General features: G+C 36.6%; 1 protein-coding gene across 1 annotated transcript in view; it reads right to left on the reverse strand.

The window, feature by feature from the left end:
* Positions 1–680: 680 nt before the first annotated feature.
* Positions 681–17004, reverse strand: part of MTMR9 (myotubularin related protein 9) — a 53618-nt gene continuing 37294 nt past the window's right edge. The window contains exons 9-10 of the mRNA XM_045799403.2: positions 10346–10497; positions 681–5040 (exon numbers count right to left, since the gene is read on the reverse strand). Of these exons, the coding sequence (XP_045655359.1) occupies positions 4877–5040; positions 10346–10497 (316 nt within the window). The 3' untranslated portion in view covers positions 681–4876. The remainder of the gene's footprint in view (positions 5041–10345; positions 10498–17004) is intronic.

Genomic DNA, 17004 nt, shown 5'->3' on the forward strand with positions numbered 1-17004 from the left:
TTAATTCACCAGCATTTGAATATATTCAAATTTTATTACCATTGTCTGGAAACATTTAACACTAGCATCTGTGCAACAGTCCTCTGAGGCAGAGAGCACACCACACAAATCTTACATACTAAGAGAACAGTACCATGTTCGACAAGACTGTTTCATGATTAAGTAAACCAAGCTTGACAAAGCAGCCCACTCACGATGAATGATTCCAGTTTTAGGACATAAGTGAACTGATCACATAGGGAACTTAACAAATAATATTAAAATGTTACAGAGACTTTAAAAAGTTTAGAATTTTCCCCTAAGACTATATATAGACAGGTTCACAAAATAGAAACCTGTCCATTACAGCACTCTAAGGTTTTAGCAAAGGATACGTTATAGACATATTTGCCATACAGTGCAATTTTATTGTGTAAGACATGAATAATAGTGCACTTAAATCCAAGAGTCACATTCAAATATATCAAGAATACAATCCAAATACCCGGCTATTGAAGAAATACATATTCTTTTTTTTATATAACTAAATTGTGCAAGTACCTTTTTAGTGTAGATGGTAATAGATCTATAAGGATTCTAAGCAACACAACTTGATGTATTTGTGTAGAATAATTCATGTCTCCAAAGATATGTGCATTTTAAAAGTGAAGCAAATGGAAAATGTCTTGGGCAGAGACACAGGCAGTGTTGCACAACTTGTTTTTATTACAAATTACCAATACAGTTAATCTGTATACTCACAGATGGTTAAAACAGAATGGTTCTAAACATCAGGAAGCTCTCATTGGGAATTATTTTTCAGGACAATGTAGTGTCTACATGAGCCCCACTATCTTTCACTAAATTAAGCACAAACTACAGTTCCACAATGGAGTTCAAAAATAGGACTTTCTTAAGGGGAATTTAGATAAGAAGTTCAAACTTTCTAAAACCTCATCCTACAGTTTCATAGCGTCTCATCTGAGCTATTGATTTAAAGGAAGAAGATGCTGTGGACACGATAGAAAGACTGAGCAACAGTAGAAATAGTTTACTCAAGAAAAAAATCAGAAAACTGATACTATAAGAAAATCAGCATTTCATATCATCTGAGAAATCAGTCTTTAAATGTTTTTTGTTAAGATGGTGAATTACATAAAAATACTATCTGGTAACAACTTCGGATATCAGCTCTGGAGGGGAGACAATCTAACCCACATTAAAGAATAATAAATAACTAATCCATGTTGTCTTGAGGTATAATGAACCTGTATCAGATGTACTGAATGATTTCATGCTCTGGTAAATTTCAAAGCTGCCAGAACAGCGGATCAACTATTCTAAAATTTGCCCTTTTTTTGGTCCAGGAAATAACTTTCTGATAAAGGGTGCTCATGATACCCTCTTGTAGTTTTCACTCATTAAATCTGGATATGGGTGAATACCAAAATTTTGCCTCAGGTTGGGGTCTGATAATAAGTGAACCTGATGACCTGGTTAAAACTGACAATTAACTCAGTTAATTCTGAAACCAGACTAACTGTAAGAGTTACATCTCTAGGCAGATTAAAAAAAAAAAAACTTAAATAAATAAATATTTATTTATTTATTTAAGGGAGAGAGACAGAGAGATAGCATGAGGAGCAGCGGAAAGGGAGAAGCAGGCTCCCCACTGAGCAGGGAACCCAACATGGGCTCGATCCCAGGACCCTGGGATCATGACCTGAGCCACCCACGCACCCCGCAATTTTTTTTTTAATACAGCAAAATGTTCCTTCTATTTTTTACTTCAAGAGAGAAACTATTGATCAGATCTTTTCCATGATACTGATTTTTTAATTTAATAAAAACACTGAGTGAATCAAAGACTAAAATATCACTAAATTTCATCCTTTAAAATGAAAAGCAGTGACATTTGACCTCTATAAAACAGGCCTCAGAGTTCAAAGAAAAGCTTTTAAATTACCCACATGGGATCTGAAATGACTGTTGTCTTCCAAAGTTTTCCCAAAAGTCACTTTAAAATCTTGCTTCAAAGACCTGATTTTTCTTAGAAATAAAATATATTTATAGGTTGTTTTAATCCTACTAGATTTTGTAGTTTCTGCTTGTTTTCTTCCCATTTAATAAAACCAGAAAGAAAAATTTCGACAATTACAGAAAAGTCTTACCACCCAAAAAGTTTCAAAATCTTAATATAATCACCTATGTTCGCGTGGTTTCTAAAAAAAAATTGTTAATTTAAAATCTAAGGATCCTTGTACTGCCGATAGAAGACTGTAGCAATCTTTTGTATTTTTAGAATATTCTCTGTAGGACCTACTTTTTGCATCCCCAAAATGTAAATGAGACTTTACTATAAATGAATACATAAGATGCTTAATATATTTAACTTGATTATATCTCATTTGATTATTATTGGCTCCTATGGTGTAATTCATTTGCTAATTCTGCCACCACTCTCTTCATTCCAGTTTTTAAGGCCACATTTATCAAAGATAATTCTCCAAACTTAATGTTTAACAAGCATCTTCTCATGAGTATATCCATTGTATGTATTCTGCTCATCCAAGGAATGGGTAACTTCATAGTATTACTAAAAATCCCTCTTTAAATTATATTGATAATGCACCTTTGATACAGTTCTTGAGTTTGGGAAAACCCTAATATTTGCATTATTAGATGTCCCCTTTGAAAATGCACTAATATCCAAGTTTGTTTTTATGACCTATAAACAGAACTGAGGTTTGCACAATCCCTAATTATAAATTAATACTGAAATGCAAACTTGTCCAAATAGCTTAAGATTGCTGTCTCAATAAAAGAAAGAAAAAGAAACACTATGCTATTATTGGACTCTGGCTCACACATAAAACGTTCATCAGGAAGACAGGTATAAATTGAAGGCATACAATTTCTCCATGACCAAGCCTAATAAAAACTCCCACCCACGGAAGCCCTGTGGCCATTCAATGTCACCAGTGGGAGCCACTTCTAAAGAATCACTAAAAACAACAACAACAAAACTAAACTAAATCGTTTTCCTTATGGGTTAACTGAGAAGAAAAGGGCTCCTTCATATCTACTCTTGAGACCAAAATAGGAGCAAACAAAAAGATCAGCTACATGAACAAATGTAGCAAGCAATTTTAAGGGATGATAAAAAAGCTAGAGTATTTCCTCTTTTCAATTATCAATATAAACATTTCACACAACACGGAGATATCTACAGCAAGAGATCCTTTGCTCCTTGCTGTACCCTTTTTGTGAGGGCTTTAAAGCCTGAAGGCTCATAACTATAGCCAAGAAAATAAGTCGAGAATAAATCTGAGCTTAAAGGAAAAGGCAGGCAAATATACCAAAGGAGAGTTCTGATATGTGCTGTTGTCCAACCTTTTTGCTACCAGTCTGAGAAAACAGAAAAAAGATGAAGTTTGGGCAACTGGAGAAAGTATTTGCTATTTTCTAAGGCGTCTGAATGTGGCCATAGATAATGCTAGACTAGATATTTTTAAAATTGTATTTTTAGCTCAATACATAGCTCTAAAGCAGGGTTCAGTTTTGGTGCGCTCTACACTGAAATGTTATATACAGACGGGGTGGAAATGGTATTAAACATTTACTCTTCAACTATCCTTTTAATAGAAAACTAGAATTGATAGTATTTATTAAAATGAACAGTGCCACAAAACAGAAATGTATATAGAAAGCACTGAACCACAAACTTTTAGAGTAGCAGGCATAAACTAGCATAGCATAAATATAGTCATAACATTGAAACAATTCAGGCTGTTTCTACAGTTTAAAACATCGCTGTGTCATGTTCATAAACTTTCACCTCCACTTCAATTAGACTTGCCTAACATATAATGAACAAATCAGCAAAGTCAAGATAAATTTTCAAAAGGCTCAAGCCAATGTGAAAGGTTTAAGTTTAGCATTAATAAACTTTTAGAATACTTAAAATAAAACACAATAAAACTTAACACACATACATACATGAAACAGTGCAGTAAGAACTTCAGACAAGGGCAGTGCATTTCTGGTTTAAGGAAACCGCATTTGTAGCTTAATTATAACAAACTAACATCTATCCTAAATGATGGTTTAATGGGATATCCAGCATTTGATACACACTTAATATGTGTGGTCAAAAACCTAAAAAACCAATTCAACAGTAATGACACTATCAGTAACAAATTCCTATTTTACTTCTATATTGCACATACTTTTACTGTCTACTGTTAAAATTTACTTCTTAATGTAAATATCAGAGGATTATACCTATAACCCTTGTAAAAATATTTACCTTGAATAAATATTCAGATTTTCCTTTCTTGACAAAGCAGAATGAGAATGAATTCAGCTTTGTTAATCCAAAGCTATTTTAAAGAGAAGGGCAAAGGTACTGGAAATAGCATGTTAATCACAAAATTTTTAGTTTATCAACCGTTTCAGTTTTGAAAAATATTTCTGTATTTGGAGTGTTTAAAAGTCTGATCTTTTTTAAAACTAACAAATATTCCCTAAAGAGATTAATCATATCCTTGACTGGTCTGGAGCACTGTTTGGAAAGTAGACACAGAAAAAATTTTAGGATTAAATGGCATATAACACAAATGGCATTAAATAGATCACCTGTTTCACATAAAATTAAATGCCTAGCACCTCCTTTCTGCTCCCAAAGTAAAGAGGCCAAACAGGCCACATGAAACAAGAGTAATTACAGTAAGTTTCATTCATAAAGTATTGAGAAATCCACTACATTAGAGGGTTCTCACATCTAAAGCCTTAGGTTCAAGGCTACTGTGTAAAAGTGAAATGAAGGGCCTAAGGAGAGAGAGGTGGGATTCAGGTCCAAGAAGGTCCTTATTTACGTAGGTTGTGGGGAGATTTTTCAGGGACTCTCCTGCATCCCATCCTCAGTTTCCAGTTCTGCCAACTGCCTCCTAAGTACATTTACTTTTGCTTGTAATTCCTTGTTATATTCAATGATGTTAACCATTTCTTCATAAGCTTCATCCAAATACTTGGAGGATCTGTTCCAACGCAGGAAAATACCTATTGGAATCCAGGAAAGGAAGACAGAAGGCAAAAAGATACATACAATGGGTTAACATTATTCCATACATTATACCTTCTTTTTTCTTTTCTTTTTTACAATTCACATCTATGTTTTATTATACTCTGAAATATGCAGGAATCTTGAGGTACTGAAAGTGTAACTACACTATTTAAAACATCACTATTTCTCTGTACATAATCATTCATTCTTCAAACCCCCCCCACAAAATTATGAAATGGATTAGAACACTATTCTCTGATATATCCAGGATTATAAATAAGTTGATAACTTACAATGCCATAAATTTTCCAGTTTCACAATACAAATCCTTTTTTTTTTTTCAATTATAGAACTTTACTCAGACCCCTAGGACCTCATACATATGTAAAATCACTTTCACTAGAAAAGTGACAGTTACAGCAACAGCTGAACCATACACATTGTTATTTAAAAACCTAAACTTCCCAACAAACAAAAGCTTAGGACCAGATGGCTTCACAGGTGAAGTCTACCAAACATTCAGAGAAGAGTTAATACTTATTCTTCTCAAACTATTCCAAAAAGTTGAAGAGGAAGGAATGTTTCCAAACTCATTCCATGAGGCCAGCATTACCCTGATACTAAAACCAAACAAACACAGCACAAAAAAAGAAAATTATAGGCCAATAACTCTGATGAACATAGATGCAAAAATCCTGAACAAAATATCAGCAAACTGAATTCAACAATACATTAAAAGCATCATATACCATGATCAAGCAGGCTTTATTCTAGGGATGCCAGGATGGTTCAATACCCACAAATCAATCAACACAATATGTCAGATTAAAAAAAAGAAGGATAAAATCACGTGATCATCTCAACAGATGCAGACAAAGCATTTCATCAAACTGAGGGCTTCAGAGGGGAGGGGGCGGGGGTTGGGATAGGCCAGTGATGGGTATTAAGGAGAGCACATATTGCATGGAGCACTGGGTGTTATATGCAAATAATAAATCATGGAACACTACATCAAAAACTAAGGATGTACTGTATGGTGACTAACATAACATAATAAAAAATTATTAAAAAAATAAAAAATAAAATTCATTCATTTATGATTAAAAACTCACAACAAACTGGATTTAGAGGCCATGCATGACAAACCAACAGTTAACATACACAACAGCGAAAAGCAGAAAGATCTTCCTCTAGATCACAAACAAGACAAGAAGGCCTATTCTTACTAATACTTTTATTCAACACAATATTGGAGATCCTAGCCCAGAAGTCAGACAAGAAAAAGAAATGAAAGGCTCCCAAACAGGAAAACAAGTAAAACTGCTACTATCTGCAGATGACAAAATACTATATATAAAAAATCCTGAAGACTCCACCAAAAAACTACTGAAACTAATAAATTTGGTAAAGTTGAAGGTTACAAAATTAATACACATAAATCCACACTTTTATTTACTAATAATGAACTACCAGAGAAATTAGAAAAATTGTAGTTGCATAAAAAAATACCTAAGGACAGGAGAAAGACCTTTCATTAAGGAGGTACTCTGAAAACTATAAGGTATTGAAAAAAGAAACTGAAGACAGCACAAATATTTGGAAAGATATACCATGCTCATGGATTAGAAGAATATTGTTAAAATGCCCATACTACCCAAAGCATCTTCAGATTCAATGCAATCCCTATCAAAAGGCATTTTTCACAGAAATTCAAAAAGATATATGCACCCTTATGTTAACTGCAGCACTATTTATGATAGCCAAGGTTTGGAAACAACCTGAGTGTCCATCAATAGATGAATGGATAAAGAAGATGTGGTATACATACACCACTCTGGAATACTACCCAGCCATAAAAAAGAATGACATCTTCCTATTTGCAACAATATAGATGGGCCCAGAGGGTATTATGCCAAGTGCAATAAGTCAGGTGGAGAATGATAAATACCACATAATTTCACTTAGATGTGGAATCTAAAAACAAAACCAGAACAAACAAACAAATGAAATAGAAACACACTCACAGATACAGAGAACAATTTAATAGTTGCCACAGGGGAGGGAGATGGGGTGATGGACAAATAGGGGAAACGGATCAAAAGGTACAAACTTCTAGTTATAAATAAGACATGGGGATGCAATGTATAGCTTAGGGAACATAGTCAACAGTGTAACAACTTTGTACGGTGACAGGCTGTAGCTAGACTTACCATGGTGATCACTTTGCAATGTATGTAAATGTTGAATCTCTACGTTGTACACCTGAAACTAACATATGTCAACTACACCTCAATAAGGAAAATAGTAAAAGCCTAAACTTCAGTGTGCTCTCTCCCTATCTCTTTACTTAAGAGATGGTCTTCCAATTCTACAGACAAGTCCTTCTTTCCCCCAATAATAATTATCCTTTTATTACAGACTAAAAGGAGACATTCCTTGTCTGCATAGATCTACATCAACTATATCATCCCAGCATCATGGCTTAAAGACATTCAAATAAGGAAGTACAAAAACTTTCCAGGCAGCAATTATGTCAGTAGCTGGTAAGTTCACAAAGGTTTTACGATTCTTTTTTTTTTTTTTTTTAAAGATTTTATTTATTTATTTGACACAGAGAGAGACAGCCAGTGAGAGAGGGAACACAAGCAGGGGGAGTAGGAGAGGAAGAAGCAGGCTCCTAGCGGAGCAAGGAGCCCAATGCGGGGCTCGATCCCAGCACTCTGGGATCACGCCCTGAGCCGAAGGCAGACGCTTAACGACTGAGCCACCCAGGCGCCCCAGGTTTTAATGACTCTTTAAAACACTTTCTATAAACCAAATTGCCAGAACCCTAAAGCTACTCTCTATCAAGAGAGGGAAAATAGAAACATAGCTTAAAAAACTGGACTTTGTTGATTTTTCCATTATAAGGTCAAAGAGTAGTGTCATTATACAACCCGTACACCTACTATGAGAAGATTTTACATCACACAGAATTTCTTCCAGTTCTAAGTCGGGGCACTAAACACATATGGAAACTCTGTTGTTAATGGAATGGTAGGAATTCATTCGTGTAACAACAAGATTTCCTCCAATCATTTCATCTCTAAACTCTCTGTAAAAACTAGTTAAATTGTCCTCCAGGCCATCCAACTCCCAATCTGGCTTTTCTCCCAAATAGCTAGTCTCTTACTTCAGTTATTAAACATGACAGTGGCTTCTAGGTCAACTGTCCCAGAAATCTTTAACAAAAAGTTTGGCTGTAATCTCTCACTTAAGAGATCACTTGCCCTGTACCGGTTACTGTCTACAACAATCGAGAAAGTAAGCAAAGAGAAGTTCTGAGCAGCCAGAAATTCCCAGAGCACTAAAGCTCAGACTCCTGAGAATCTGGAGACTATCTGAGGCCACTGTCCCCCAATTCTAACTTGGGGACACCTCAACAGATAAGATTAGAAGCATACACTGAGGAGGAAGGAAGAAGCTAATGACAGATATGCCAAGAGGAATGAGACGTGAGAGCTGACATTCAGAGAAGTGACAGAACAGACTTCAGTCTCAGAGAGCAAAGCAATCCGAGGCCCTTTTACAGATAAAGGGCAAACAGTTTCCCACACATCAACTGCCCTGTGGGCATAACATATTAAAACGTGGTATAATAACTGACATTTATGGTAATTCAGTTTAATTACTAAACAGTTAGCATTCCTTATGTGTAGGCTTTGTGCCATTTAATACAAAGATGAGGGGCACCTGGGTGGCTCAGTTGGTTAAACGTCCGGCTCAGATCATGATCTCGGAGTCATGGGATCAAGCGCTGCACTGGGCTCAGCACAAGAGTCTGCTTGAGATTCTCTCTCTCCCTCTCCCTCTGCCCCTCCCCCTGCCCATGCTCTCTCTCTCTCTCTCTCTCTCAAATAATAAATAAATCTTTTAAAAAATACAAAGATGAATAAAGACATACTTATCACCTTCAAAATGATTAAAAAATGGCATTTTGTAGTCTTTGTGTAATGGATGGCTAATATATTTTAGATTTTGTTTAGATTTTTAAAAACAAGCTTTGGTATTTATGGAGATAAATTTCAGGAGTCTGAAAAATTAATGTAGGTTAAATACCTTCTTTATAATGGATTTGAAAATTAAGTATATATTGTTCCACATGAACAATGAGATAAGTGCATCACTGCATTGATAGCATTATGTATGCTTACAGCACCTTACTAGAATGACTAGTTCACTAACCCTTCAACAGTGTTTAACAGAGGAACCTTTCCTAATGGCTGCTTAATAAAGGAAACAGAAACCATCTCCTTGGAATTTACAATTTATTCCTGTCCCAACTACCTACCAACTTTCTTACACAAAAAATAATGTACTTTCCTTCATACCCATTAGAATGACCACTACCAAAGGGGCAGAAAATCCGAAAATAACAAGTGTTGGCAAGGATGTGGAGAAACTGGAACCCTTGTGCACTGTTGGGGGAACGGTCAAATGGTGCAACTGTTACGGAAAACGGTACAGTGGTTCCTCAAAAATTAAACAAAATTATCATATGATCCAGCAATTCCACTTCTGGGTACATACCCAAAAGAATCAAAAGCAGCTTCCTAAAGAGATATTTGTGCATCTGTGTGCCAACAGGTGGAAGCAACCCAAGCACCCATCAGTGTATGAATGGGTAAACAAAATGCAGTAAACACATCTGATGGAAAACTATTCAAACTTAGAGATTCTGAAACAGGTTACAATATGGATGACTCTTGAAGACATTATGTTAAGTGAAAGAAGTCAGTCACAAAAAGACAAATACTGTATGATGATATCTAGAGTTATCAAGCTCATAGACACAGAAAGCAGAATGGTAGTTACCAGGGGCAATGGGAAGTTGTTGTTTAGTGAGTATAGAGTTTCAGATTTTCAAGAAGAAAAGTTCTGGACACCTGTTTCATGACAATAGGAATATACTTGACAAGAATGAACTGTATGCCTAAACATACTTAAGTTGGTAAATTTGTAATCACAATTAAAAATAGTCATGTAGCTTCCTACCTAGGGGAAATATCCAATATAAACAGCAGTATCCATCGAATAATTACTGCCAATTTCTGAAATGGGGACTGAACAAAAGAATGTGACTAGATAATGGATGTGAAAGAGAGAACCATGCCCACACTGAGAAAAAATAGCAGTCACACACAGGTTTGAGGGTCAGGTCCACTCACCATCTTCAAATACCAACAACAGCAGGTACTCAGAGGCAGTTCAGAGAGGATCCTTGACTAGCGACAGAAAGTGTGCAAAGGACGCACAGCTTACCTTCCCATAGCTGAAGACTCTGTGGGGCAACTGAAGGCCAGATGACAAGGTTGTTGGCTTCGAAGAGAGGATTGGTGAACTTACTCAGTTCACTGGGCCGATTGACCCAGGACCACAGAGACATCGTTTTCTGCTGCAGCTTCAACTTACATCTGATTAAGGAAGAAAATTGCCATTAAAGCAATGAAATGGTAACAACCACTATTAAATGCTCCTCCCAAGAGGACCGTTTCTTCTGTCTGTATGTTAGAAGGCAGAACACAAAACTTTTAAAAGATGAATAAAATGTTGTAAAATAAAAATATTTGTCAGAAAATTCAACCAGCATTATAACTCTCAATAACAACAAAACTATTTCACAGGCTTTCAAAGCCAGCCAATAGGATAAAACCAGAATCTGGTCATGTTAGGTATAGTGTTAAATATTAATCCAGAGAACAGAACATTACTATATGCAAAATCCTTTATTGTATCTGGCGCTGTATTTCATTTTTTAAAGATTTTATTTATTTGATAGAGAGCGAGCACACGTGAACACCAGCATGGGGAGCAGAGGAGGGAGAGGGAGAAGCAGACTCCCCGCTGAGTAGGGAGCCTAACGTGGGGCTCAACCCCCGGACCCTGAGATCAGGACCTGAGCCGAAGGCAGACACTTAACTGACTAAGCCACCCAGGTACTCTTGGCACTGTATTTTAATTTAAAATAGCCAAATATAAAAATAACTTTCTTTTTTGTTTTGGAAAAGTCTAGAATGCAAAGAACAAAGATTAAAGACATATTAAAAATGGAGGTTGAGTCAAATCTTAAAGCCTAAAATTTTTTGGAGACTTAGCTTTTAGGACAAATAAATTACATGTACGTAAAATGCAGACGGACTGTTGAAGATTAAAAATGAATATGTATCTTGATGTAAATACGGATTCAATCTACATTTATTTATATACAATGAAAAGCCTTCATAATAACCCTGAAATTCTTTTTTTATTTAAACAAGTACCAAGTGTTTTTAGGATGCATAAGTGAATAGATAAGTACATTAGTACCAAAATGCAAAACATACAGGTTTAAAACGGTTATGTTTTTAAATTATTAAAGGTCTATTTCAAAGTTATAAATTCTCCCCTAGTTGATCTAGCAGCTTAGTTAAAAGCTACACAAGCAATAACCGTGAAATTCTGTAACACTCTTTTATCATAGAATAAACTCACAGGGATGGAAAGTAAACTGGTACATTTTCAAAAAAATAATTTTTAACAAGAACTGAAAGACAATTTGTGGTAAACCTTACATTAACCAAAAAGATAATATATTCAATTTTCACAGGATTCTACTCAAGTTGAAGTTTTGCAATAAAATTGCTTTTGTCTCTGAAACTACTTGAATATTAATTATATGCATCCTTTTTATGCTAGCAATAAAAAGAATCCACATAATCACAGAACCCCCATGTAGTACTGCAATTTAGTTGCTAGGATAGCAAGTCCTATACTATGTCCACAGGAACCAGGCATGGCGAGGATGGGAAACCACTGTATCCACTGCTCCTGCAGTCAGTGGTTTGGCCCTGCCCCCCCCCAAACCTATGACTAGCCAATCATTGAACTGTTCTCCACCTGAGCCCACCCCATAGAGCTTCAGAATCCTTCTCAACCAGGCCTACTGGTAGGCTCTACCAAATGGCAATCAGAATGGTAGATAAAATGCATTTGTGATCCCTTTATTAAAGGCTAGTTCTGGGGGATATTAATAAGTATAACACCAAAAAGAAGTCCATAGTCAAATGTATTATTTAAATGCTGAATTAAAGTTATATATTTTGCTTTACTGAAGAATGTCTTAAGGCCTTTAACAATTATTTTGTGACTTTTTGAGAGGGGACTGCATTATACCACATTCCCCAAACTTAACCAAGGTAAATCACCAATTCTCCCCTCCCCCATAAGAGTATAGTCCAGGGGTTAAGTCGAACATGCTTTAAGAAATGGCGGGATTAGGGGCGCCTGGGTGGCTCAGTTGGTTAAGCATCCGACTTCTGATTTCAGCTCAGGTCATGATCTCAGGGTCATGAGATCAAAATCCACATTAGGCCCCACACTAAGCGAGGAGCCTGCTTAAGATTCTCTCTCTTCCTCTCCCTCTGCCTCTCCCCCCAGCTCCCATGTATGCACCCCCACACACACATTCTCTCTCTCTAAAAAAAAAAAAGAAGGAAAAAAAAGAAATGGCAGGATAAGATATTAAATTTCTAACACATTTAAGTGCCATGAAGCATTGCCTTTGTGATGATCATTTGAATGTAATCTTTTTTTAATTTAGATTCAATTAGCTAACATACAGTACATCATTAGTTTCAGATATAGTGTTCAATAATTTATCAGTTGCGTATAACCCCCAGTGCTCATCACATCACTGTATGTAATCTTTAATCACCTAAAAAACAAACAAACCAAAACCAAAATAAAACAGCAAAGCCTTGTTGACATGTACAACTTTATTTTGTTCAGCATTTTAAAAGCATATCTGACCATGAATCCTTTTTGGTGTAATACCTTTTAACACTGCTTGGTATTAATGTCTATCAAAGAAATTGTAAATACACTTCATTTCACATGCTGACTTCCAACTGCTTAAAGGTTACCGATTATCTTTCCTTTTTTTAAGCATCAGATGACATAGAGCATGAAGTACTTGCTGTCACATTCAGTAGAATCAGTGTGCCAGCCAGAGTAATACTGTGGCTCTGTGTCAAAATGCCATCAGTGGTTAAGTTCTAGGCTTGTGGCTAAGCAGGTGATAGAAGATTCAAGGAAGAATGAATGAATGAACTGATATTTTTTCAAATGCCTATTATGTGACAGGTATTATGCTGGTTTTTCACATATGCATCATTTGATCCTCACTATAACTCAGTGTCATAGAGATGAATTTTTGCCTTTAACACGAGCAGAAATAGATTCAGAGAAGTCAAATGGCTAGTAAGTGGCATAGTGGAGATTCAAACTCAAATCTTCTAATTTCAAGTCCTGAATATTTTCCATTAAAGTACATTGGAGAGAATGAAGAAGGAGCTGATGACAGTAAAAAAGAAGATACCTAAAGTTTCTCAGAGCATAGTTTAAAATGTTGCATGTAGGTGTGGGACTTCTGGAATGGTAGGGTGAGGACCTCTGTATATCTTCTCCAAAAAGTAGTGAAAAGAGTGGCAAAACAGTCAAAATAAATACTTTCACAACTCTGGAAATTAACAAAAGGCTGTGACAATCTGACGAACATTCATTTAAGAAAAACTAATGACCCTCTGAAAGAATAGGATTCGGAGCATTTTAACTTGGCCAGTGCCAACACCCTTTCCCCAGCTCTGCAGAATCACTGCAAACCAGCAGACTTGTCAACACTGGAGGGGCAGACCAGCTTTGGAGGTCCTCAAAATACACCACCCCCAGAGCACTGTCACTATTTGATGTGTCTTGCAGCTCCCCAGTAAAGCCTCCTTTGTTGAGTGTTATTTGACTTGACTCACAGTTTTCTCAGAGGGAAAAGCCCTACTCCCCAGGTTATTTGTCAAAAACAATGAGCGGAAACTATTTAACATCACAGTTGCCTGAGGCTGCCATGCCAGCTGGGGCAAACAAGAGCCTAGGAAAAATAAAAGATTTGGGGAATGAGATGTCCATGGGCAGCAGGGGGTAAGATAGGGGCTTTGTAAAGATCTGACATATTCCTGAGGATTCAAAAGGGTGTGCAAATGCCTAGGAAATGCTTGAGATAGCCCCCATTCATTCTCCTCTGGCTGAACCTGATACCCTGTGTAAGCTGAAGGCTAAAACAGAGCTGTAAACTGAGCGTTGCAGTCGTGCCTAATACATACATAGGGCCCCTCAGCAAAGGAGGAAAGGGTTATTCATTCAGAAGGTAGAGGATCTAATTTCCAAATTTGCTGTATTATATTATCTAAAACATGAGTTTTCAAAAAAAGCAAATTACAAAACAGACAAAGAAACAGGAATGTGTGGCCCATACTCAGGGGGAAAAAAACAGTCAAAAGAAATTGCCCCTTGGAGAGGGAGGACATATTGAACTTACTAGACAGACTTTATTTAAGATTTTATTTATTTATTTGAGAGAGAGAAGAAAGAAGAGAGCAAGCATAAGTAGGGGGAGGGGCAGAAGGAGAGGGAGAAGCAGACTCCCTGCTGAGCAGGGAGTCCCACAAGGGGGCTCGATCCCAGGACTCTGGGATCATGACCTGAGCTGAGGGCAGCCGCTTAACCAACTGAGCCACCCAGGTGCCCCACTAGACAAAGACTTTAAATTAGCTGTCATAAATGGGTTTGAAGCTAAAGAAAAATGCCCGAAAAATTAAAGGAAAGTATGATAACAATGTTATACCAAATGGACAATGTCAGTAAAGAGGTAAAAATTATAAAAAAGAACCAAATAGAAATCCTCATTTGCAAGTATAACTGAAATGAAAAAATGACCACAGGAGCTCAACAGTAGATTTAAGCTGGCAGAAGAATCAGTGAATTTGAAAATACATCAGTTGAGATGATTAACTTCTGAGAAAAAGAAAGAAAAATTGAAGAAAATTGAAAAGAATCTCCAAACTTATGGAATACCACCAAATATACCAACATGCACAATGGGAGTTCTAGAAGGAGAAGAGAAAAAGGCAGAACAAATGTTTGGAAAATAATGTCTGAAAACTTCTCAAATGTGATTCTACACACCCTAGGAGATAAGGAACTCTAAGTAGGATAAATTCAAAGTGGTCCACACTAAGACACATCAGTGTCAAAGAGTAAAAAAGCCAAAGAAAAAGAGGATTGTAAAAGCAGCAAGAGAAAAATGACCCATTACGTACAGGGGACCCTCAATGAAAGTAATGACTGACTTATCAGAAACCATGAGGCCAAAGAGCAGTGGTAATGACATATTTGGGGCACCTGCGTGACACAGTTGGTTAAGTGTCCAACTCTTGGATCAGCTCAGGTGGTGATCTCTGGGTCATGAGAACAGGCCCTGCACTGGGCTCTGTGCTCAGTGTGAGTCTGCTTAAGATTCTCTCTTTCCCTCTGCCTCTGCCCCTCCGCTCCACACCCTCTTCCTCTAAATGAATAATCTTAAAAAAAAAAAAAAAGACTATTGACAAAGACGTGTATACCAGCAAAACTATGCTTTAAAAATGAAGAAGACTGATGCCACCAAAAATGTCAGAGTAGGCAGCTCCAAATGCCCATCCCTCCAGAGAAACATTGAAAACACAAATAGAAACTGTTAGAACCTATTCTTGTCAGACTTCTGGGAAATAGGAGTTTAGAGCACACAAGCAAATGAAGAATCAAGGAAAAGGGAATCTGAAAAACAATAAAAAAGCTTAATGATATTTTTATTTACTCTTGCCCCACCCTTTCCCTAGCTCATGAAGATGGCAGCCCATGTTCTTCGTATGGGACCCTGGTCCCTGGTTCCAGAGGGAACAGAGCAGTCCTTATTCACAAAGAATTGTCTCTCTGTTCTAACTTGTCCAAGGGCTACCTGAAGCATTTGTCTTTGTTATGCCTAACTTGGAAATCACCATGGGCAGAAAAGTAGTGGGCATTCCTAGAAAACATAAGGTGAATGGACAACCTGTAGCCATCTGGGGGAAAAGATTATGACTGAGGGGTACAACAGAGCACTAAAAGCCCAAGGAAAAAGATTCTGTGGAAAATCAGTGTACTCAAAGTTACCCATGTATACTGAGAAATTGAGAAAGGCTATGTGCACGCCTAAGGCAGGAAACAGGCTCAGAAAAGGCCTGAGAAGATCCCAAGATTTTGGTTTTGGCTGATCTCTAGGCTCAGTGAAGGCCAGAAGTGAAGGCTGAGGCCTGATTAAGCACTGAGGGGATATTCCAGCATAAAGCCCATCTGCAAAGACTGCAAAAGGATTTTTTTCCTTTGTCTTGAGTGGTTTTCCCTTTCACTTTTCCCTCCCCCTTTTCCTCTCTCTCTTTCGGCTCCAGGCATTCAAGGAAATCACTGTCAAACACTAGCTGAACACAAACTAAAAGAACAGATACTTCAGAAACTATACATGAGAAAAAAATACACTTTACAAAATAGTTTTAAAAAGGTCTAAATACATTAACAGTTACAGCTTATGGCAAGCAATAAATACAAGAAGAGTGGGAAGAATCTGATTTCCAGAGAGCCACGTTATAATATTTTAAATGTCCAGATTCAAAATTACAAATGATGCAAAAAACCCTTAGAAAGTATGGCCCATTCATAGAAAAAAATTAACAGAAATTGTCCCTACGAAAGTACTGACTTTGCTTTTACTAGATGAAGACTTTAAATCAACAGTCTTAAATATGTTCAAAGAGCTAAAACAAAAACAAAAACAAGACAAAAAACTAAGGACAAAGAACTAAAGGAAACCAGGAGAACAAGTCTCAAAACCTAAACTATATCAGTAAAGAGACAAAATTATAAAATAGTACCAAATAGAAATTCTGGAACTGAAAAGTACAATATCTGAAATAAACAAAAACAAAAACAAAAACAACCGAATAGATGGTTTTAATAACAGATCTGAGCAGGCGCAAGAATAAGCAAATTTGAAGACAGGTCAACTTAAATTCCCCATTCTGAGAAGAACAAAAAAAGAATAA

Source organism: Ursus americanus, chromosome 13, assembly GCF_024610735.1.
Source record: "Ursus americanus isolate L20-20 chromosome 13, mUrsAme1.1.p, whole genome shotgun sequence".
Taxonomy (NCBI): domain Eukaryota; kingdom Metazoa; phylum Chordata; class Mammalia; order Carnivora; family Ursidae; genus Ursus; species Ursus americanus.